Source organism: Rutilus rutilus, assembly GCF_951802725.1.
Source record: "Rutilus rutilus genome assembly, chromosome: 3".
Lineage (NCBI taxonomy): Eukaryota > Metazoa > Chordata > Actinopteri > Cypriniformes > Leuciscidae > Rutilus > Rutilus rutilus.
Window position 1 is genome coordinate 59,472,257 of NC_140211.1, and position 20,366 is coordinate 59,492,622.

The 20,366-nt window shown below is 42.5% G+C and overlaps 2 protein-coding genes across 2 annotated transcripts; one reads left to right on the forward strand and one right to left on the reverse strand.

Annotated features, from left to right (window-relative positions):
* plag1 (pleiomorphic adenoma gene 1) lies at window positions 1-10,597 on the reverse strand. Its single transcript, XM_084403836.1, has 3 exons — window positions 10,447-10,597; window positions 6,337-6,663; window positions 1-1,966 (listed from the first exon to the last, which is right to left on the reverse strand). Exons 2-3 carry the CDS (start codon window positions 6,558-6,560, stop codon window positions 1,030-1,032), a joined length of 1,161 nt encoding a protein of 386 aa, XP_084259962.1. The 5' UTR covers window positions 6,561-6,663; window positions 10,447-10,597; the 3' UTR covers window positions 1-1,029.
* A 309-nt stretch (window positions 10,598-10,906) lies between these two features.
* chchd7 (coiled-coil-helix-coiled-coil-helix domain containing 7) lies at window positions 10,907-20,201 on the forward strand. The gene is made up of 4 exons (XM_084403839.1): window positions 10,907-11,014; window positions 12,248-12,355; window positions 12,690-12,788; window positions 18,837-20,201. The coding sequence occupies exons 2-4, from the start codon at window positions 12,296-12,298 to the stop codon at window positions 18,939-18,941; spliced, it is 264 nt and encodes an 87-aa protein (XP_084259965.1). The 5' UTR covers window positions 10,907-11,014; window positions 12,248-12,295; the 3' UTR covers window positions 18,942-20,201.
* The last annotated feature ends 165 nt before the right edge of the window (window positions 20,202-20,366 follow it).

Sequence of the window (20,366 nt, forward strand, 5' to 3'; positions counted from 1 at the left end):
GATGTGAATTGTGAAGCATTCCTGCGCTGGTGTCCTTTGAGGCCCTTACAACGAGCAGCAGCATGAAGGCAAACAGCCATCAAAAAACAAAAAACATAACGAGATGAGCCTTCCTCTCTATAGCTATGAAGGTTTTGGTTGCCTTTGGCTGTAAATAGTTGTGACATGGTCACTAAAACGCTGGTAGTTCAGTACCCAACAGTTCATGAGCCATACAACAAACAAAGAGATGGAAACAACATTAGATCGATGATCTTTTAGCTTTGATGGAACTTCGACACCGCTAGTGTTAATAATGAGAGGACATTAAAACTATGCACTGTCTCTGTCGGCATTTTGAGAGCTAAACGTCACTGCAAACTGAGCTCTGCTTCTTAATATTCAGTTACAGTAAACACCTCTAGAACATAAAACGAGCAATGCATCTGTAATCTCTTGAATGAGCAAACGTGTGATACTGTCCTCAAGACTTTCCTTTAGGAATCCACGATATATCGGCCACTATATCGATATATGTTCATTTTTGATGCTATCGTTATCGGCCTAATAAGAAAATATGACCGATATATGTAAGCCGATAAATAATGGAATTATTTCCTTCAGCTGAGACACTTCACTGTTCAACATGATGGTTTTGAATTGCTTGAAATATGATTGAAATAAAGGAAAATACAGTTATGCGCAACATGTGCAGCACAAGTCTGTCATATCGGCTACATACAATTATTATGAGAACATTATAATTGTGTGTTTGGGACGTGGCTTTTAATGGTGAGACTTATGTTTTTGTAATCAGGCTCTCGAAAATTATATAAAAATTGGGATTTAGATTTATCGGCCAATATATCGTTTATCGGCTTTCACATATGAAGAGTTATCGGTTATCGGTATCGGCCAAAATGTTAATATCGGAGCATCCCTACTTTCCTTTAAAATGCGGTGATTTGTTGGACTGTGCTTGTTCGAACTTGATTAAGAGCTAAGTTGATGATAAAAAGTGCACTTTGTTGGTTTGTGAATGTATTTGTGCTACTGGAAGGCTTGGTGGAAGCGAGGCAGGGTGGTGGTTGTATTCAGAGATGGTGGGTGTGTGTAACTGGGAGCGAGTGCATTGCTTTGCGAGTGTGAGATTGTGTGAAGAAGGCTAAGAGGCTCCGGTGTGTCTTGGATGGGCGTGGCCAGAAGCCCCTCCTCTTGGTTGTAAGCCACTCCCAAAGTAGGCCCCGCCCCCTGGTTGTAAGGCAGAAAATTAAACAGTGGAGACAGAAAGTCCAGGGACGACGTCGTCTCTCCAGTCACCGTGGCGGAAGCGCTCAGCTTGGGTGTGTCTTCAGCCTGTAGCTCGAGGAGATAGCTTTCGAGCTCCGCCCTTAGCGGCGGAGTTGGCGAGTAAGAAGCATGACCAAGTGGATATCTTAGCGTGAGTGGCCCGGATGCTGGTGAGGATTGAGACTCCATTAAATCGACAGGCTCCGCCTTCACCCTAAGCAGCTCATGAGCGTGGCTTTTCTTAACATGGCGGGTAAGATGGTCTTTACGGCCGAATCGCTGAGCGCAATACTGGCACAGAAAGTCCTTGCGTCCCGTATGCACCACCAGGTGGCGTCGCACATCCTTACGGGTGTAAAAGCGCCGTTCGCAGTGTTCGCACTGATGTCGCTTCTCTTTAGTCGCGGTAGCGCTTTTCCCAGCATGCCCGCGGAGGTGTTCCAGCAGCAGGGGAGTGCTCGGGTACGACTGCAGACACACCTGGCAGGTGAGGTCTCCACGGTGAGCAGCGTGAAGGGCTTGGTGCCTTCGAAAGCCCAGTTTGGTGTTGTAGCTCTTGCCGCATTCCGTGCAGCTGAAAGCCTCCTTGTTGGGGTCGTGTGTGTGGAGGTGGTTCTTCAGGTGATCTTTGCGGTGGAACATCTTCTCGCAGTAGCTGCACTTGTGGGTCTTTTCTGGCGAGTGTGTGGCCATGTGCCTATGGACACAAATATGCATTAGTGTACACTGACCATACCAGGAGCTAATCCTTTTGATGACCAAATGTCATATAATAGGGGCTTTCACACCGGGTAGTTCTAGCAACTTAGTTCATCGTTCACCTAACCTAGCCACCAGGGTGGTTCCCCAAGAACTAATGGTTCCCTTAGGAACATTTTCCTGGTTACATTCGCACCACCAGTAGGAACTCAACTTAAGTGACTTAAGCCGCGTTTGTTGTGACCTTTATTTTGACAGCACTGAGAACGCCAGAGCCTGAGCTCACAGTGCTCACATTCTCTATGTTCATTAGTTTACGATCTAATATGATATGTTATCAGATAGAACTGTTATACAAAGAAAGTAGACAGTATTTGAAAAGGTATTAGCGTTTGCCATGTGATTGATGTCCAGTGTTGCTAGCTGAGCAGAAACACATAATCAGGTTTCTCTTGGTCCCCTCAAAGTTGCGTTGGATTTTCTCCTCAGCGTAAAGGTAAAGAGGCACATCTATCACTATTTTATGTGTTCATAGAGTTAGTTTCTGGAGTAAATATATAGGCTATAATCTGTGTTTTTAGACAGCTTTTTAAAAATGGCAGGTGCTGGTCAGTGTATCAGTGTACACTTAAGTCACTGGTAGTTACTATAGTGCTGGTTTAGACCCAACTCTGAAGTTGGAGCTAAATTAGTTCCTCCAAAAGGAGTTCCAAGAACTTATATCGTTCCTAGTTTCTGTGATGCGAACACACCAAAAATCGGGTACTTCAGTTCTACGAACTATGAAAAGGTTCTTCTGGTGCGAAAGCCACTAATGAAATTGAGTCTTGGAAAATGTGTTAAGATTTTACGAAGAACTCTATGCAAACATACTAGTTTTTTATTGTGAAACTGACTTCACAACACCTTAACATTGAAGACATCGAACGAAGAACTGAATGAAGATATGACTTAAATACACAAAGGAACAAAAGAGCTAATTAACTGGAGAACAGGTGAAAGGAATCATTAATCAAACATACAGGAAACAAGGTCAAAAGACAGGGTACACAGGCAAACAGGAACATAACTTAAACACAATGAAAACTAATTCAAAATAGAGCCAGGAGCAGGAGTAGCCAGGAGCAGTAGCCAGGAGCAGGAGTAGCTAGGAGCAGGAGTAGGAGCCAGGAGCAGGAGGAGCTAGGGGCAGGAGGAGCCAGGAGAAGGAGGAGTCAGGAGCAGGAGTAGCCAGGAGCAGGAGGGGTCAGGAGCAGGAGTAGTCAGGAGCAGGTGGAGCCAGAAGCAGGAGTAGCCAGGAGGAGGAGTGGCCAGTAGCAGGAGGAGCCAGGAGCAGGAGAAGCCAGGAGCAGGAGGAGCCAGGAGCAGGAGCAGGAGGAGCTAGGAGCAGGAGTAGCCAGACGCAGGAGGAGCCAGAAGCAGGAGGAGCCAGGAGCTGGAGTAACCAGGAGGAGGAGTGGCCAGGAGCAGGAGGAGCCAGGAGCAGGAGAAGCCAGGAGCAGGAGGAGCCAGGAGCAGGAGGAGCCAGGAGCAGGAGGAGCTAGGAGCAGGAGGAGCCAGGAGCAGGAGGAGCCAGGAGCAGGAGGAGCCAGGAGCAGGAGGAGCTTGGAGCAGGAGAAGCTAGAAGTAGGAGTAGCCAGGAGCAGGAGTAACCAGGATCAGGAGGAATCAGGAGCGAAGGATCCAGGAGCAGGAGTAACCATGAGGAGCCAGGAGCAGGAGTAGCCAAGAGCAGGAGGAGCCAGGAGCAGGGGTAGCCAGGAGCAGGAGTAACCAGGAGTAACCAGGAACAGGAGGAGCCAGGAGCAGGAGTAGCCAAGAGCAGGACGGAGCCAGGACCAGGAGGAGCCAGGAGGATGAGTGGCCAGGAGCAGGAAGAGTCAGGAGCAGGAGAAGCCAGGAGCAGGAGCAGGAGCAGGAGCAGGAGGAGCTAGGGGCAGGAGGAGCCAGAAGCAGGAGGAGCCAGGAGCAGGAGGAGCCAGAATCAGGAGGAGCCAGGAGCAGGAGTAGCCAGGAGCATGAGCAGGAGTAACCAGGAGCAGGAGGAGCCAGGAGCAGTAGCAGCCAGGAGTAGGAGTAGCCAAGAGGAGCCAGGAGCAGGAGTAGCCAAGAGGAGCCAGGAGCAGGAGTAGCCAAGAGCAGGAAGAGCCAGGCCAAAGCCAGGGATTGCAATCTCCTGTGACAGAGCTGGCCATGGTGGAGATCCAAACGGAGCCGAGGAGACAGAGATCTAGGGTGACAGCACATGTCTGGAGGGCCAAGGTGGAGCTGACGGTTCTCGGTACAGAGGCAGAGTCAGAGCAACCGAGGACAACGGCAGAGCCGAAGGGCATGAGCCGAGGGACTGACAGAAAACAGCAGTGACAGGTTTTGGGGAACTGGCTGGCTTTGGTAAGGGGGTGGGAGAGGGAGGCTGGGAGGGATCACAGGGTGCGAAGACAACATGGGGCTGGGGTGCGTTCCCCGTACAACGCCGTAACTCGGTGCTTCACTACCATAGTACGATGCATCATTGAAGAAGTCAACTAGCTAGTCACGACTGTTTCCCGGAACCATGTTGTCGCAAATTGGTTGTTGGTTAATGATGTCGCGCATGTAGGGGAGTAATAACTACTATTAATTAATCTTAATTAAAGTTTGAGTTTGAATTAATGCTAGATGTTTTGCTATATTTAAGAACATGGCATCTTTTTCTCAGTTATTTTGCTTTATTTACGGATTCAATCATAGGCTCGTTCTTACGTACTAGAGCACGTACGCACTAACCCACTCTTCAAAAATGACGCTTTAAATCTCTTGACAAACTAACAGACTTAAATGACATTTGTATGTATTTTAAATTAAAGATACAGATTGTACTGAATGTCAGCTTGATTATTTTGCTCAAGATAATGATTTATTGAGTCCACATGTCATGCAAACAAGAAACTCTGCTTCTAACCACAGGTTGAGAGCTGTCGTTCCAAACCCAAAACTTTGCGATGCTGTTTGGGAAAGTTCGTTGGAATGATGGTTTTGGGAAACACAGACTCGTTGAACTATACTGATAACGACGGAACTTGCGACCATAGTGGGCTAACGATGCTTTTGGGAAACGCACCCCAGGACGGGACCAGTGTAGAAACAGGAGACTCGGCTAGGCGGAACCAGCGGTGAAGGGAGATTAAGCGGAATAATTCACAGTCAGAGGCCAGTGGCAGCTCAGCATCAGTGGCGGGAGTGTGGGCGGGGCTCCATTCCATGCCCTCGAACACCACAAGAACCACAAGGCGTTGTTGCCGGCTCGCGCACCTGATCACGTCGTTGGGCTCAGGCTCCGGGACGGGGTACGGCTCAGGTTGGTCTATTGGCTCGTTGTCCGAGGCAGGCTCTGGCTCCGTGTCTGTGGTGGGCACAGGTGAAGGCTGACTGGGCTCTGGGGCTGGAGTCACGAATGCAGCAAAATTGTCATGAGGACCACTCCCTGAGAGCCCTGCCCTGAACGAGCGAGTGGTCGGGAGAGTGCGTTTGGTGTCCAGGGAGTGGTCTTTCTGCTCCAGGCTCAACAGAGGAACAGCAGGAAGGTCCATGGTGATGGGGGGGACAAAAAATGCAGCAAAAATATTGTATTTGGTTCTGTGTTTTGTAATGGGCTGTTATATCTAATGAAGACCACGACAGGAACAATCCAAGGAAACAGTGTTTAATTCAAAAATACACAGGAACACTTAGGGAAACGGACTTCACAACACCTTAACATTGAGGACACCGAACAAAGAGCTGAATAAAGACAGGACTTAAATACACAGAAGAACAAAAGAGCTAATTAATTGGAGAACAGGTGAAAGTAATCATTAAAGTCCCCCTGTGGTGAAAATCCATCTTTTAATGTTGTTTATGTGTCTATGTGGTGTTTTTAATGTGCTTTAAGACAAACCATGTGTAAATTCATAAGTCGACACCATTGCTGAGTATTTTCTCCTTAAAACTGCAGTGAACCAAAGACAGTCTCAAAAACACACTTTGAAATCGCTGGTGTTTCTGACGTCACAAACTACCTTGTAACCAATCAGATCAACGTGTGATCGTCAACCAGTGGATCTCTGAGCTGAGTGAGTGAGTGGAGGCGGGGCTCATTTGCATATTCATAGAACCATGTATACTAAATGAGGCAAGGGTGTCGAGTTACATTCAAGATATTTTAAGGCATGAAGATTTTTTTTCAAGAATTTTTTTTTTTTAAATGTAATTTTGGTGAGTTTTAAGGAAAATGAAATGAAGTGTCAATGAAATGGTATCTACTCGCCTATGTACAAATTCAGAGAGAGTGGGTCCGCATCAGAGACCTATAATGGGCATTAAATTGTTTGTTGGAATACAAGTACCTACCGTAGAAGTTTATACTTGGAGACGAAGGCCTTGGTGCAGTCAGTGTGTGTGCAGCGATACGGCCTCTCCCCCGTGTGGGAGTACGAGTGTACCTTCAGCTTCTCCAAGCTGTTGAAGGCCTTCTCGCACAACTGACAGGAGAAGTTCTTCCTCGCTTTCCCCTCTACTCTCCTCTTCCTCACTCGACAGTGTTCTGCCGCCTCGTTGGGAGATACTGTTGCCATGGCAACCTAGCGACAGCAAGCCATGCGTTGGACACGAGCGATACGTCCCGGCACAGAGAGCGCGTAAAAGCCCAAATCGTCAACACAGCAGAGACGCAAGGCCCTGAGAAATAGATAGCAACAAAAACAAACATTACAAAATATACTTTAGAGATTTTACAGCTTTTTCTGAAGCCAAAAACCCATATAATAACAATAACTTCCCATTTAATATATCCATTAGCTAAAGCTAGTAAAGTTTGATGACAAAACTTTGAAAAGCTTGAAGTTTGAAGATTTTATTCAGTCAGTAAAACGTTGCTAACATGTTTTTCCACGACTGATTATCACATCGCTAGCATTATTTAACACATCGCTACCATGTTTCTAGCATGGATTAGCACATTGCTAGTAGCCTGTTTTTAACATGTTGCTAGCATTAATTGGCACAATCACTGAATAATAACAGTGCCATGCCATTGTAGTATGCAACGTAAACCACTTGTAAGCTGATTTATTTGTAAAGTGTAAATTCAGTGATGACAGTGGGACGCTGCATTAATATAAAAATAAACAAAACATGCAATAAATACACGCCTAACATTCAAAACAATACAGGATATGTGTCGTGTAAGAGGGGAAGCTTCTTTCTGCATTATATGTAAAAAGAACTCAGATCAGGCAAATGCTGTCAGTGGAATATTTTTTATCCCATTTTTTAATGTCATTCTTTTAGGGTACGTTTACATGACAACGATGTACTAAAACGTAAAAGTTTTTCCTTTTAGTTTTCCGCGTACAGACGACAACACTGTCAAAACGATCCCCGTTCACACAGATCCGCGAGAACGGTTAAAAACGCTTTTATTCTGCCTCCAGGCCAGTAGATGGTGATGTCACTTTGTAAAGAAACTCTAGAATGAACACGTAACATGCATGCGCATGAAAACCCACTAAGGGGCCGTTTTCACGACATCGTTTTCAAGTAAAAACTCTTTATATGTTTACGGCCGTTCATTTGCATGACATCAGCGTTTTGGGGGTCTGAAAACGCAAGCTTTTGAAAACTATACGTTATCGTCTCCGTATAAACTACAAAAACGCAAATTTGTGAAGACAGTGACATTCATACGACAATACATGCGTATTACGTGTTCAGTCTATAGGCGCGTAGTGTTTATTTACATTGTGACATCGCCACCTACTGGCCTGGCAGCAGAATACAGCGTTTTTAATCGTTTTTAAACGTTTTTAGTACATCTTTGTCGTGTAAACGACCCCACCGAATCTAGTAAAACTCGTTAATAACCTCAGCAGTGTTTCGCACTGATCGCCACCGGCCTTCTCGTTTACGAAGCCTTGGGTTTGCATTCACTTTATGAATGTATAAAATCACTTTATAAATTTAACTCATAGTTTTACACGTTTTTAATGCTATACAAACCCCTCACTTCACACAATTCATGTGCGACTTCACTATTCCAGCTGATTATTGGCAATGAAAAGTCAAAGAGCAAATGCCAATTTAAAGCTTTAATGTTTAATTAAACACCAGCCAGAATAAATGTTTTCTCTCACACTTTTCCGTTATAACTGTCCATGCTGGATTATTCACTATATATCTAACAACTCTGTAAATATTTAAACATACATATTAAAAATTGTTTTATATAAAATACGTTTAAACCAATTAATTTATTCTCGTATGTCTTCTAACATCTAATCAGCTCTGTCATTTCTATAATTCATGAAAATATCTAAAATGACTTAAATGGCATCAAAATTGTAGTATTTAAATTGTGCTAATTAAATGGCTAATATATTCAAGGCAAGGCAAGTTTATTAATGGCACATTTCATACACTATGGCAATTCAAAGTGCTTTACAGAAAGAAATTAAAATAATCACAAAATAAAAGCAAGGATAATTAAAACAGTTTAAAATAAATTAAGAGATATATGATGCTGTTATAAAATGAATTAGCTTAAATTACTATATATTTAGGTATAAACTATTACAGAACAAAATTAAAATAGTTTTCCCCAAATATTCTTATATTGTTAAACACATTTCTGTTCTGTAGTACAGTTATTCAACATTTTAATAATAAAAATAAAATATATGTATATACTGTATTGCATTTTGGGTCTCTTTGGGCAATATTACTAATGCCTACAGAGTTTCATCATTTAGTTACACATCATTTTTTATGCATCTCAGCAAGAAATAATCCATACAAGAGAAAGAACCGTCAGAACTTCATTAGCTTCCTGATTACATTGTGACTGAACAGTTTTAAATTATACCAAATAAAACATTTAGTTCTCAGTGCAAATTAAGCAAAAAACAAAACAAAACAAAAACAATCTACTTTGATGAAATATAAGCTTCATATTGCTGCACCAAATCTTAGTTGTAAAACAAACACGGAACGGAACATGTAATTATCCAGTCGTTTTACCCGAAAACACGACACAATAAAATATTCAAAATACAGGTGAAACACCTGTAAAATAGCCTTCATATTTATACAGTACATTGTGCTCTATTTTTACCGACGTTCTTTATGTTACAGTGATTTCATTTCGCAGTCCAACAATAATTTCACCTTTTTGACAACCTAGCGACATTAAACACGCATTACGAGGTGTAAACGTGTGAATCTGAGCCTGTTATGACGCTAACTCTGTTTCTGCGACACCAGCTCTGCGCGGGAAACCTCTGACGTGTTCTGTAGTTTGTTGAAGGACTGCGAACTTTCTTCCACTCGCAGCAACAGAAGAAGAACATCCGTAACAACTGCGCGGTAAACCCGGTAAACCCGATGACCCCCTTCAGCTCGGAGCCTTCAGCAAGAGCATCCAGGAGGGGGGAAGGAAGGATGGAGGTGCTTATAACCTCCGCAGATGAGACGGGAATCATACAATCCGCCATATACTACTATAGAAATACTCATATATGCACGCGCGCGCACATCAAATAAACATTGAAACGACTGCACATTTAAAAAATAGACTTTTTCCCGATTTGAACAGTTTCGCGCAGAATGCCGCACGAGCGCCATCATCACATGCACGAGCATATGAAACTATTGATTGTGGCTATACAGTAAATCTGCGCTGAGATTCTGCAGAAACGCACCACACCCGCGTCCAATAACAACTAATAACTCTGATATTATATATGACTGACCTCTCAGTGTCAATCAAAACCCATTAAATTATTACTCATCATTATGTGCTTTGATGTTTATGATCCACCAATCACATCCCGATCACAGTGGGACTTTCTGTCAGAGCAGAGTCTCTAGATGAGCTCAGAGCATCTCATAATTAGTTAGTCCTTCACTTCTCCCACCATTTTGGTTGTTTGCGATATTGACAAGCAGCTTCTCTCGCTATAGTGACTCAATGACACCCCTAATATAGTCCATAAACACGCTGACCGCGACTCACACACTGCGAACTCTGTAAACTGTGTCGAAATTAAACAGCGTGTTTATTAAACACGGAAAGCTCCTTGTATCACAAATCCTGTCAGAATTTTCGCGCGGCGCGCATTTTATAGCGTTTAAACACGCGCGTGAGTTCGCCACGCTATCCCGTCGCTATTATTCTCAGAGAAAACAAATCTTCACAAACTTTTTGCAACTTTTCACAACTGCACTCCTCTGTTTATTGACATTCGTCCGCGCGCAAAGTGACTTGACAGAAACAAACACCAGAATAATGTTCGATCTTCTGCATAATTCAGCCTTTCATTGCTGTTCTCTTCAGTTTCGGACTCTGCGCTGATTAACACAAAACTTTTTCCCCCCTCCAGCTCTCCCCTCTCTCATAATTTGAATAACCCCGATATTTTAATTAAAGAACGCCGTAACAATTTTCTTAATATGCGTAAAACTCACCGTAGGAGCGTTAACATCCTTTCTAGGGTGTTTTTCTTGACTTTCAACTATTTCCCGGATTTTTAATAATTTTTTTCTCATATTTTTTGCTAGACGCGGCGGGCCTAAAAATTGTTTGCTTTCCCCTCTTTCCAGCAGCCATTGTGTATATGCGCTGCGATGCAACCAACCCCAGCTCAGGCCACGCCCACCGATACGCCCTCCTCCCTCGCGCTCGTGATTTGTGTAACAAACTGTCATTTTCAGATTTCAGCGCCACTGACTTTCCCCTTCAGAAAATCTCAAATTTAGGACTCGTCGGTGTTTCTGTCAATCGCTGCCACTTCGTTTAAATATATGTTTAATCAATAGGCGGGTAGAACAGTTATCTTCCGAACCCCATTGGATGGAAGAGGTGACAATTCACGCGACCGTTACCGGTGACGCTTTCCGTCCTGCAGTTTGATTGGTCGTCGACGCCTGTCAATCACCTACAAATAGTTAGGTTGCGTTGTGTTGTTGTGACAGACGTTACGTGCGTCTCTGACATGACATGAGGGAAGGTTGAGTGTTCTTGTGCGACAAAAATGTAAGTATTTGCGACGTTAAACTCACTGTTTCCAGTGACAAACGCAGCTTGTGTTTTGCTACAGGGCGTGTTCCTTTATTGTTGTAATTTAGTAGAAGTTATACGTTGCGTTACGCTAAATCGCCGGTCTTCTGTGTACTAACGTTAGTTTGAATGACTGAGATTTCTGTTTGTTTTGAAGCGATTTAAGGGACGATTAAGTGCTCGCTATGGCTTTTAATTCTGAGGCGTTTATTGTGTGCGTTCTTTTTTTTTTTTATTCGTTATGACGTAAGTATCAATGCCGTTTAAACTGCCGCGTTAATACTTTACATCATCTCATACTTTTTAATGATGCAAAAATACATTAATTACCGCAATCAATACATTTGCAATCAAAAAAAATATATATATAAATATTTGGAAGCTTTATTATGTAATTTTTCACAGTATTTGCGTTGTTGGCATATTACTCTAAAATATTCGCTAGCACCGGATAAAAACTTGATTATGAGTTTCTGAACATCTTGCGTTCTGGTTCCCTTCAGGAAATGTTGCAGAAATGATCTTGAGTGAGTGTTTGACCTTCTTTATAGTGGCCACGTTTATCCAGACTCAGGGTTTCCCCTAGGGGTGTGTGAGGGAACTGCAGGAGAATATTAAAACCTAATACTTAATTAAATTGAATGTAAAATTAAAGGAAAGAAATAAAGCGGCACAATTAATAGACACATTTTCATATGAGATTGTCGTATTTGCATTTCAAATAGAAATCACAGATGTTTTTATTATTATCTTGTTAATGTCATGCTTCCCTATTTATTGAGAATTTGAAAATGAAGTTTTCTTATGTAAAATGGATGCAGTTTTTAACCACTAAAGGGAAATAGTGCACCTTTAAATCGTAAGGCTTGTTTTGTTAATTTTATGGAGAGATTGTTTAAACTGTAAGACTTTTACCGGCAAATCTTCCTTTTTAATATACAAATGTGTCATTAAATGTCTACAAATGTATAAAACTGATCCGGGATCAGGTAAAAATCATAGACTAGACTAGCTAATAAATGGGAAACTTTATTAACTAATGGGCTAATTTGAAGTGATCATATTCCTTGTTTTTAGATGTTGATTTTCCACAAAAATGGATGCATTTAATCTGCATGTGTTATTGTTCCTCTTCATATTTGTCAACAACCTTGAAAACAGTTTATCCTCATAATCCCGAGTACTAGTCTGACTGATGTATGCTCTCAGACGGACAGAGATCCCTGATACTCCAGCAACCGCTGATGAAGCTGAAGGATGGCCGGAAGATCAAGCGCACGGAGAGTTCGTAATGAGGACATTAACCCGTGCATCGAGGTCAGTCACACACTAACACACACACACACACACACACACACACACACACACACACACACACTCTCTATCTACACTAGATATCAGTGCTTCTGTCTGAATTAGGGCTGGCGAAAAAGCTAAATTCCAATTTCTTTCTTAAATATTAGCAAACATTCAAATTATATTGTAATTCTAAAGGCGTATGTATTGCAACATAGTGTCGGCCCAGATCCGGTACACATCCGGACCGTGTGTAATCCATGTGTACCGGATCCGCGCCGGCACTGTTTCTGTCTGGGCTGCTAATGCTATATTGTGTGTTGTGCTAACATGCGACCTGCCTTGCTCCGCGCAGGAGAGCGACGGTTCTCAGAGGTGCATGGATGCGTACAGCTACGAGAAGAGCCGGTGTTCTGCGTACTTCACCAGGTACAAGAACTGCCGGAAGTACTGGGTGAGTCTGGACCGACACTGAGCCTCACTTCCGCCTGTCTCGCGCCGGGTTCACACGACATCACAGTCTTTCTGACGACACGAGCCAGTGCAGAACACGCCGCTTCTGTAGCCTAGCCTAGCCTAGCCTGCTGTCAGGCGCTAGCTCAGCCTATCAACGACATCACGCATGTCATTAAAGACGGCGAGCAATGATTGGTCGGTGAGCAGCGTGTAGTCTGACACGCTTCGGCCCACGACACAATCTAGTCAGAATCACATGATCTGACTATCGTAACAGACACGAGTGTTGTGGAGTGTGAACACGGCGTAACCAACCAATCCACAGCCGCGTTCTGCAGAGAAATTACCATTCTGAAAGTGTACCCAGCATGCAACAGTGTAGATTTGGCCTAGATGCGTTTAATATTATTTAAGCTTCTGGAACCGCATCATTTTGAAGTCAGACTAACTTCACTGCACATCTGCTCATGTCGAACTCGTTTATGTCCTCGTGTTTGAGTTCATCAGGCTCTTCTGATCTCGTCATCTCCTGGAACATCTGAAGGTCCAGCAAACCTTATCACTCTTTTGAAACTCACAGTATACGGGGATGTACTCGCACTACTAGTGTTGCTTTCGCCAACGAAAATTATGACTAAATATCGTCGTCAGCGAACCTTTATCACGAGACGAGACGCAGCGTAAATGCTGGTCATGTGACGATAACTATAATCAAATGTATAATGCAATATTGTTGACGAATAAAAAAACGAGACTGTGGTTTACAAAATAAAAACTATGCTAAAATGTCTCTTCATTTTCGTTGACCAAAACGAGTCGAGACGAAATGTTATGACGTTGTTTCAAATCCCCCCCCAAAAAGTTTTGTCAGCACTGCGATTCTCTTTGTACACATATACACTCTTTCTCTTTGTACACATATACACTCTTTAATAGCGTAATTCACTTCTAAGCACAATTTAAACAACGTATTATTCAATGCATTACTTCTATATAGATTTATAAGCAAGTGGTAAAATATTTAGCCATGTAGTTATATAAAAATCACATTTTAAATTAAAACTTAAAATTGACAATAACAGCAGACGCTCGTGCCTTTTCTTTTGCATTTACATTTTAATACAAGAAATCTTGCATTTCACGAAGAACTTGATTTTCCAGCTCCACGAATGAGACGAGTGTTACGAGTGTGTGTTGCGAGTGTTGCGCGTGTTACGAGTGTTACGCGTGTTGCGAGTGTTACGCGTGTTTCGAGTGTTACGCGTGTTTCGAGTGTTGCGCGTGTTACGCGTGTTTCGAGTGTTGCGAGTGTTGCGAGTGTTACGCATGTTGCGCGTGTTTCGAGTGTTGCACGTGTTGCGAGTGTTACGCGTGTTTCGAGTGTTACGCGTGTTTCGAGTGTTGCGCGTGTTGCGAGTGTTGCGCGTGTTGCGAGTGTTGCGCGTGTTGCGAGTGTTACGCGTGTTTCGAGTGTTGCGCGTGTTACGCGTGTTGCGAGTGTTACGCATGTTGCGAGTGTTAGCATGTTACGCGTGTTGCGAGTGTTACGCGTGTTTCGAGTGTTGCGAGTGTTACGCGTGTTACGCGTGTTACGCGTGTTACGAGTGTTACGCGTGTTGCGAGTGTTAGCATGTTGCGCGTGTTACGCGTGTTTCGAGTGTTGCGCGTGTTGCGCATGTTGCGAGTGTTGCGCGTGTTGCGAGTGTTATGCGTGTTGTGAGTGTTACGAGTGTTACGCGTGTTGCGAGTGTTAGCATGTTGCGCGTGTTACGCGTGTTTCGAGTGTTGCGCGTGTTGCGCGTGTTGCGCGTGTTACGAGTGTTATGCGTGTTTCGAGTGTTGCGCGTGTTGCGAGTGTTAGCATGTTGCGCGTGTTACGCGTGTTTCGAGTGTTGCGAGTGTTGCGAGTGTTGCGAGTGTTGCGAGTGTTGCGAGTGTTACGAGTGTTGCGAGTGTTACGCGTGTTGCGAGTGTTAGCATGTTGCGCGTGTTATGCGTGTTTCGAGTGTTGCAAGTGTTAGCATGTTGCGAGTGTTGCGCGTTACGCGTGTTTCGAGTGTTGCGCGTGTTACGAGTGTTAGCATGTTGCGAGTGTTACGCGTGTTGCGAGTGTTACGCGTGTTGCGAGTGTTACGCGTGTTGCGAGTGTTACGCGTGTTGCGAGTGTTAGCATGTTGCGCGTGTTTCGAGTGTTGCGAGTGTTAGCATGTTGCGAGTGTTGCGCGTTACGCGTGTTTCGAGTGTTGCGCGTGTTGCGAGTGTTACGAGTGTTAGCATGTTGCGAGTGTTACGCGTGTTGCGAGTGTTACGCGTGTTGCGCGTGTTGCGAGTGTTACGCGTGTTACGCGTGTTGCGAGTGTTGCGCGTGTTGCGAGTGTTACGCGTGTTGCGAGTGTTACGCGTGTTGCGAGTGTTAGCATGTTGCGAGTGTTGCGCATGTTGCGAGTGTTACGCGTGTTAGCATGTTGCGAGTGTTACGCGTGTTGCGAGTGTTAGCATGTTGCGAGTGTTACGCGTGTTGCGAGTGTTAGCATGTTGCGAGTGTTACGCGTGTTACGAGTGTTATGAGTGTTGCGCGTGTTGCGAGTGTTACGAGTGTTACGCGTGTTGCGAGTGTGCGCTACTTGTGCTATTTCTCCACAGCGGTTCACTATACTGACTGGGTTAAATAGAATTGCATTACTAAAAAGAGACTAAAATAAAATGTTCGTCGACTAAAACTAGACGGAAAGAGTCATGGATAATTCTGACTAAAGTAAGACTAAACTGCTCAGACTTTTAGTCGACTGGAACAACTAGACTAAAAGACTATGAACGTGACTAAAACTAATAAAAACTAAAATGACAGCTTGACACAAAGACTAGACTAAAACTAGAATTAAAACATGCCACCAAAAACAACACTACACGCTGCATTAAACCTGCTGCTCTTCCGCCATCTCTTACAGAAAAAAAAAAAGTACAATTTCTTTGGAATGGTGTGAAACTTGGTAAAGGTTTAATGGTCCTGGAAAAAATGTTGCACTTTGATTTGAGCTCCTCACGTTTAAAGATGAGCGCACTGGAAATGAATGAGAGGAATCTCCTCTAGTGGAAGCGTTTGGTACTGCAGCTGAACAACATCTCACTGACAGATCATTTCTCCAGATATCAACCTCAACTTTGGAGCACAACTTGTTTAGATTTATGGGGTTTTTTTTAAAACATTTTTTTAATAAAAACTGAAAATAGTATTTTTGTGTATTTTCTATAATAGTCGGGGAGCCAAAGTCTCAAAAGCTCAATAAAATGGGTTGAACCTGACATGGTCTGCCATACTTTTTATTTGTGTTTTTTCTGTTAACTTTTTCAATAAATGCATTCCAGATACACAGAACACATGTGCTGACAACATCCACTGAAAAAAAACTCTTAAAACACATTTCTACATGATTTTGCATCAATTTAAAGGAAAACTCCGACTTTTTGGGACTTTAGCTTATTCCCAGTATCCCCCAGAGTTAGATAAGTCCATACATACCTTTTTCATTTCTGTGCGTTCTGTAAGTGTTATTTGACGCACCCACCGCTAGCCTAGCTTAGCACAAAGACTGGATGTAAATGGATAATGGTAGCATACTAATCCCAATAAGTGACAAAATAATGCAAACATTTTCCTATTTACATGTTGTGATCTGTATAGTCACAGCGTGTACAAATAACAGGGCTATATGAGACAGAGACCATTTTTAATCGTATAAATACTGGGAACTATATTCTAACTAGGCGTAGGAGCACAGCTAACGTTACTTGGGCGGAGTGATTAGCGCAGCACACGAGACGCCCTGTTGATGGTTCCGTAAACAAAACAAACGTGACTAACTAGCTAGTAGCGAACGTGACTCGTGATCATGGCTGACTTTGAGGAATTGTCAGAGGAATTTTGGTATCAAACCAAGATCCAGAACCATATAGTTTTGAGCCAGAATACACAGACGAGGAGTTACAAACTTTGGAAGCTGTTCATTAGCAAGTTGAATGTTACAGTCCTGAGAGTTACATTTAGCGCCGCTCATTTGTTATTGAGCGATACAGTGTGTTCATGACAACACAATAATAACAATAAAGGGGATACACGGAGCCCCTATTCACGTGATAGTGTCACTACTAAGGTTACATTAGCATGGCACTGTTACAGTATGGCTAATGTTAGTCATCTCAAAACATAACGGAACACTTACCGCAGCAACAGGTGATCCAATCTGTCCTGTCTTTATTATCGATGGGATGGCTGCATCCTTTAGCACACGTTTCATGGTCCGTGTGGCAACGTGCATTTTTTCAAAATAGTCGTCTATAGTAAAATGTTCAGAGCAAACGAAATACTTCTTGATGCTGTTTACAGGTGTGTTTACAGGTGTGTTTACAGGTGTGTTTGGATCTATACCCAGAACAAGTAGCCATCGATTCATCAGGTCAGCGTTTTTGGTTGGAATTCTATGAAACATCATAGTATTACCTGGTCTCCCCTGTTTATTGTCGCAGCTCTTTACAATACAGCGAACACCCATGATTGTAAACTATAAATTTACTATCTAGTAATTGCTGACTCTATTACTCCAACTCTGAGCGAACTCTCTGCTCCTCACCACAGGGCGTCTCGTGTGCTGCGCTAATCACTCCGCCCAAGTAGCTGTGCTCCTACGCCTAGTGAGAATATAGTTCCCAGTATTTATACGATTAAAAATGGTCTCTGTCTCATATAGCCTTGTTATTTGTACACGCTGTGACTATACAGATCACAACATGTAAATAGGAAAATGTTTGCATTATTTTGTCACTTATTGGGATTAGTATGCTACCATTATCCATTTACATCCAGTCTTTGTGCTAAGCTAGGCTAGCAGTGGGTGCATCAAATAACACTTACAGAACGCACAGAAATGAAAAAGGTATGTATGGACTTATCTAACTCTGGGGGATACTGGGAATAAGCTAAAGTCCCCAAAAGTCGGAGTGTTCCTTTAATGCAAACATTTTTGCCATTTTCTCACTTTTTTCCAATATTTCAATCTTTACTTCATTGGCAATCAACTATTCCCCCAAGTTATGACATCAGTCAATATGTCATTCTTTTCACCAAATTCATTCCACAGAAAAAATCATAAAAATCCAACCAAAATCAATGGATCTGTGATGATTTCACTACTAGTTGATCAACAGGCTCAGAACCTCAATAGAATTTTAGGCTTTTACATTTATTGACAGCCTCCCCAACCCACTGAGGATTAGAGGGAAAAAATCATGTCTCACATTTTCCTGATAGTAAATAAAGGCTGCTTACACTAAAAGGGCACTTTTTTTTTTTTTTTTTTTTTTTTGATATTTCAGGCTCCAATTATTGGTTCTTAAGGTCAAAGTCAACAGAAAAAACACAAAGTATGGCAGACCATGTCAGGTTCAACCCATTTTTGAGACTTTGGCTCCTCGACTATAACAAGAAACTTTCTTTTTTTTTTACATTTAATTTTTTTATTGAATTTTTACCTTGTTTGGCTTCAGTAATGACCTGCCAGGCGTCTTCTTTAAAAAGAGCCCAAACTTCAGTCTGTGCTCCAAAAGTTTAAGTTGGAGATTTCATTTTCATGTCTAATCAAAAAGGGATTAATATAATGCATTATAACTGTTGCATAAATATAATTTAGCACCATAAAATCCCCCAAAAATATTAAATATTAAATAAATAAAAACATTATTGAACTAAAATATAGTATGTGCATTTCATGTAAATAAAAATAAATGAATTAATAAATTATGCGTGAAGAACATCCTCATATTCCAGGATGACGAAGGCCAGATTCAGACTCGAACTGTGAAAGAGGGACGTTTACTCCTCAAACTCGTTGACAGTGTTCGGACTTTACAGAGTGCCGGACTCTTGTGTGGCCAATACCAGATCTTTAGCACAAACAGTGATGCACATCCTGATGGAGATGTTAGAGATGCATGAGTGTGTGTTCAGGATGTTGTATAAAGGTGAATAATCATGAGTGTCTCCCGCTTCCAGCACGCAGTGATGCTTCAGCGCCGCAGAGACGGAGTGAAGCCGGACATGCCCAACGCAGAGGAACGAGATCAGATCCTGTCAGCACTCGGAGGAAAACCATACTGACATCATCATGACCTCATCAGATCCTCCGCTGACATCATCATGACCTCATCAGATCCTCATGTGATGTGTGTTCAGTCATTCAAACGTGGACGTATTCTGAGTACGAGTGGGTGTCGTGTCAAGTTTATGTTATTTAATGCCTTTCACAGACGCATTGTTCACAGAAAGTCATGATGTTAGTGTTGTTGTAACACCTCAATGCCTGATTGTCCACGTTTAGCAGTTTAGGTCTGATTCAGTCCCGTGAGCGTTCACGGAGAGCTCGTGATTACAACTCGTAACCTGGGAATTCTCCTACTTGTGTCAAAAATACCATGTTTGCAGAGATCTAGGAAGTGTGAGCAATGATACAGCCCGTTATTATACGTTACGATGTGTCTTTCTGTTGTTGCCTGAAGCATAAGTTTTGAAGCGATTCTCTCAAACCAAAACTGGACCAATCAGCTGCGAGCAAAGTGACGTACATCTGACGCAATAAAGCCACGCCCACCGTATCTCTCGCAGTTTATAGTCAGTCAAAAATTAGAGACAAAATTGCCTGTCTTTTGCCTTTTAATATGTTATATTTATGTTTTAATTTGCTATATTTATATTATATGAATTATAATTTATAATTCATACTTAATTGACAATATACAATTTTGCATTTAAATTAACATAAATAAAAGCTTTACTATATAAAGCGTGTGTTCCTTTGAGCTCGTGTTTACCTTCAGTCTTCAGTCGTCATCAGGGGTGTCCACGTGGGGGCGCACGCGCACTGCGCACACAACAAACAGCGGACATATTACTATATTTCTAAAGACGTTTAAGAATTTACCCTTCGGAAAGACAACAGGGGGTCAGACTTGAATTTTCTAATTTTTCAGACTTGCAATTTCTAATGCCTATAAGATTTTTCTGTATACATATATAAACATTTTTTCATTTATATATAATATGTATTGTATAGATTTATAAGGTAGAATTAGGCAGATTTCCACTGATCCCACAATCTATTTATTGCACCTCATTTACTGTACTTACACTAGATGTACAGTGACGGGAGAAACGAAGCTTTTGAATCAAATGAATCAGCTGACTCGCTAAATGATTCACTGTTTGGAAGCGCTGGCGACCCCTGCTGGTCAAACAGTGTAAATTGTAGAGCTTGTATTGTTATGGAGAGCTTGGTTAATCAGACCAGTAACTACAACTCTTTCTCTTTATTGTACAAATGTGTCGTTAAATGTCTACAAATATATAAAACTGATCCGAGATAAAAAAAAAAAAAAATCATACTTGTTCAAGGTTCACGGAGACTCGTTTACTGGAGTCACGTGACTGGCAGATTGAATCGCGCTCTGATTCACTGATTCGAAACAAATGATTCGCAAAGGGTTCGGATCTGCACGAAGCTCCATCTCTCTCTATCACACACACACA